At 39.0% G+C, this 4,425-nt stretch overlaps 1 protein-coding gene across 1 annotated transcript; it reads right to left on the minus strand.

Moving 5' to 3' along the window:
• Window positions 1-408: 408 nt before the first annotated feature.
• LOC145036748 (putative L-type lectin-domain containing receptor kinase S.5) lies at window positions 409-4,160 on the minus strand. The gene is made up of 2 exons (XM_078985221.1): window positions 2,690-4,160; window positions 409-1,466 (listed from the first exon to the last, which is right to left on the minus strand). Exons 1-2 carry the CDS (start codon window positions 3,933-3,935, stop codon window positions 646-648), a joined length of 2,067 nt encoding a protein of 688 aa, XP_078841347.1. The 5' UTR covers window positions 3,936-4,160; the 3' UTR covers window positions 409-645.
• Window positions 4,161-4,425: the final 265 nt, after the last annotated feature.

Consider the following 4,425-nt stretch of genomic DNA (forward strand, 5'->3'; position numbering starts at 1 on the left):
ACGGGATTGCCAAAAAGTTCAATTCCTGCAAAAAGTGTTGATGTAATGTAACTAGACAAATTTGACTTGTAATTATTGATGCATATCATCTAGTGAAGGCTTTTGTAGGGTCCATTCCGCAAAGAGCAACATGCTTTGTTTGTTGGGCACAATCTGAAAGTTTGACCATGGATACCTAAGGATTTTAAGATTCCATTTCAAGATTTGAAATCTACTTGTTACTCACCTAAATAACATAGATTCATAAAATATGATTTAATCATGCACATATATCATTATTTACCAACTAACTACCGAAAATTTATCGGTTTGTTAAATTATTATTACATGCGCACAAGAATTAAGTATCTACTTGACTATTTCATTGTTAACTAAAATATTCTTCAGGAAGGTACAAACAAATATAAATGAATGAAAGAAGAAACAAAAAAGAGTAAACTTGTTTTACAAAGAAAAAAGACAAAGCCCATAAAATTTATACACGAGCATTTCTTGTTCCGTATCCTATCAACAAAGAAATATAGTGTTAACTACAAAACACAAGATCCCAATATTATAACAACCAGAAGAATTTTCTCCTGCCTCACAAATAAAATCACAAGATAAAGAATTCACCCCCAAAGGTTATAGCCATACCAAAAGAAACTAAACCATGGATCGGTCCGTATACCCCGAGTAATTTTCCCGGCTTAGTGGGCTCCAGTCAGTCTCATACTGACTGATCGATAACGGTGTCGTATCGATCGATGTGGCCATCGACATATCGTCGATGGACATCATCGCAGGCCACACAAAAGCTGGCTTGAAAGGTGGTACCGGGGGCACAGGCAGTGCCCCCGATATCATCTGGACAATGGCTTGTGTTTTCGGCCTCTCGCCCGCTATCGGATGCGAACAAGCTAACCCTAACAACAATAGTCTGTTCGCCTCCTCGGTGTTATAATCATCCACAATACGCTTATCAACCGCTTCCAAGATTCGCCCTTCACGATACAACGACCATACATAATCCACCATGAACTGGAACCCGTTGATTTTTGTCCCCGGGCGTTGACCGGATACAACCTCGATTAGTAGAGCGCCAAAAGCGTAAATATCGGAATGTTGAGTGGCTTTTCCGGTGTGGAAACATTCGGGGGCGATGTAACCGACGGTTCCCAGTACGCCTTCTGCTTCCGCGTACGAGGTTTTTTCGTTATCGAGGGCACGCGCGAGGCCGAAATCTCCAAGACGGGCGTTGAAATTGGAATCGAGCATGATGTTGCTAGCTTTGATGTCACGGTGGACGACTTTTTGGTCGTATTCATAGTGGAGGTAGTGGAGGGCAGAGGCGACGCCGACTATGACTTTGTATCGGAGGGCCCAACTTAAAGGCTCACCGGTTCCTGTAAACAGATGCATGTCAAGACTGCCTTTTCGCATGTACTCGTAAACCAATAGAAGCTTCCCGTTCTTGTGACACCATCCTGAAACATATCATTTAGATATTGTTAGATATACAAACTTTTAAAGACGCTTAATATAATACATAAAGAAATGAATATGTCACGTGTATTAAATATATAATCAAACTTTGGCATTTAATTATATGAGATCAATAAAAGATGGCTATAGTGGGGAAGATATACAAATGGAATATGATAAGTTGGCAGGCGGTGATTGAAAAATGAAAATGCACAGAATTGTCTCCTTCAATAAAAACAGTGTTTGTAGGCCATACTTGAGAATGAAGTTATTCCAATTTTTAAAAACCACTATAAAAGTCAAATACGATAATTGGTGAAATTCAACGACTTGAATGAAGCTATTACAAGTTTAATGTATATGAATTTTCCAATTCAACGACTTAGCGTTTATTGATTTTGTCAAATTTTATCCACTTAAAGGATTTAACAAGTAATACAACTATGTGATGACTTTATCATAACACGGTGTCTCGTATGGATTTATATTTTAGTTTGCAAGGTCAACGTCAAGGTTTTTTTGATTGATAAGTATACATGGAATTGACGCTAGATTTTTGCAATAAATAATTAGGATTTTGTAAGAAAAATACGTTTGTTGAAAAACAGTTGGGTATTCGTTTCTAATCTTAAAATTTCAATTTTATATATGAATCTAATAGGCATGTCGACTATAGTTTAATAAAAGTTTGTTAATTCACATAAAATAATTTTTATGAAGACAAATTTAAGAAAAATAAAATATAATAAGCATGAAGAGGATTGAGGAGATAAAGTAGGTCCAAAAACCCACTAGTCGAAAGATGTTAAATGATTAAATATTTAAAAAATAAATAAAATTAAAAACAAAAGGTAAACAGCTCAATTTTAGTATGTCCAAAATTACAGCTAATTTATTTATCTACCAGCCTGCTTTTGTCGTGCCCATTTTGAAAAAGTGACCTAATCCTTATCATTCAAAAGCTAGTGCTTTTTGTCACAATTTACAACTCATAATCCATTAATTACAAGTCTTTATTGCAAATATTTTATTGCTTAGTGAAAACATAAACAAAAATAATATTCTTTTTTCCTTTTATAACTCCCATAATCTTTTCTCAGAAAACCAAATATTCTCTTTCTAGAACCATATTCGAAATGTAAAACTATTACCAATTTTAATTTTATTAAAAAAATATACTCCCAATAATTGAAAGTAACAAAAAGAAAATGGGAAAAAGATTTACCCAATAATCGAACAAGATGACGATGCCGGAGACGGTTGATGATGGTGAGTTCAGCCAAGAAATCATCTTCTCCCTTCAAACTTTCCCTTGAAAACCATTTCACGGCGACTTCCACATTATCCTCCGGCAACACCCCCTTGTAAACCACCCCATATCCACCTTGACCAAGTTTCCTCTTTTCATCGAAATTATTCGTCGCTTTTTTCAGTTCCCGGAAATGGAACTCCTTCGGCATTCCCGGCAGTGTTCTCAGCCGGCTCAGAATGTTTGATTGCGACCGGTCTACCAACCTTTTCTTGTATAGATAGTAACCGATATACGCCGCCAACGCCACCAACCCCACCACCACCGGAATCCCAACGCTGAGTAAGATTGTCATCAATGGGCCCTTCGGTTCAGGTATGTAGGTCACTGTTAAGTTCCATCGACGAACGCAGTTTAGCTGGATTAGGGTTCCGGTGGAAGCGGCGAAACCAAAGTAGGAGTGCTGGTTAACTGTTGTCCGGAGATCTAGTTTTCGTTCAATGATGGGGTTTTCCGGCATGGGCGGAGTCGGATCATCCTTTCCTTCTTGCTTGGCGATGTAAATCCGGATGATCTTCTCGTCGCCATTGTACTGAACCCAGATGTTCTCGAACGACGGAATTGGGCCGGTAACCAGAGTGATGTTTTTCGGTGTTAATGATTCGGAGACTACAGATCTGATCGAGTGTATGTTGAGACCTATGTGGTTCTTATCGATGTCGAAATTTTGTTGGACCGTGTCGAGCTCGACGGCGACGATTCCGTTGCTTGTTTGGTTATCGGTGGTGGCGTTGGTGAGGCCGAGATATTGGCCGTAGCTGTTCTGCGGGATGTCGATGGTGGGTGCGATCAGGAAGGCTAAGCCTTCTCCGGGTGTGCCGTTGTTTGGGAACATATTGACGAGGAAGGAGGTGTTGAAGGAGGCGACGGCGGAGTTGCTGTTAACGTCGCCGTCCCATAGCTTGAACCGTTGATGGAACATCACTCTACCGGACTGGTTCTGAAGTCCAAATACCAGCGGATTGGCGGAGTCCGGAGTAACCTGCAGAGCATCTTGGTTTAGCACCGCATGGTTTTGTAATATTAACTCGGCTTTGGCTTCTGTGGTCATGGAATTGTTGAAGTAAGGATAGGTTCGGTTTAAGGTTTTGAATTTGGCGACGGCGGAGAAGAAGCATAGGAAGACGACGGCGGTTCTGAGGGTCACCGGCACAAAACCCATCGCATGTAGTGATTGAAGGGACGGCGGTGGCGGTGACGGAGGTGGATTTGAGCTCTGAGTTGATTTTAGGGGCGAGAGAGAAATGGAAATGTGGGGTGGGTGGGTGAGTTTATAAGATCTTGAGAGCTTTGAATTGTTTATAGAAGGGCTGAGGAAGATGGTTGTTGCTCGGAAACTGCCATTGCCATTGGCTTCTAATTTAATATTTTGCCGAGAATATTTTAAATTATACCTTAATAGTATTTTCCGTTATTCAATGAAATACAAATTGATATCCAAATATATCCATGTGAATTTTCTTTTACACCAAACAAATATAATTAAAATATCTTTAATGTTGTATGTTGAGATCTTTTTTTTTTTTTTTTTTTTTTTTTTTTTTTTGTGTGTGTGAGGACGATGGTTAAAATTCTAATCCGAACATATGTTGAATTTAGTAGTAGTTTAAAGTGTGTATCGTTTTTCTATAAAAATAACTTATTTGCAACTC

The sequence above is a fragment of the Lactuca saligna genome, chromosome 3 (genome assembly GCF_052625555.1).
Source record: "Lactuca saligna cultivar CGN05327 chromosome 3, ASM5262555v1, whole genome shotgun sequence".
In the NCBI taxonomy this organism is placed as follows: domain Eukaryota; kingdom Viridiplantae; phylum Streptophyta; class Magnoliopsida; order Asterales; family Asteraceae; genus Lactuca; species Lactuca saligna.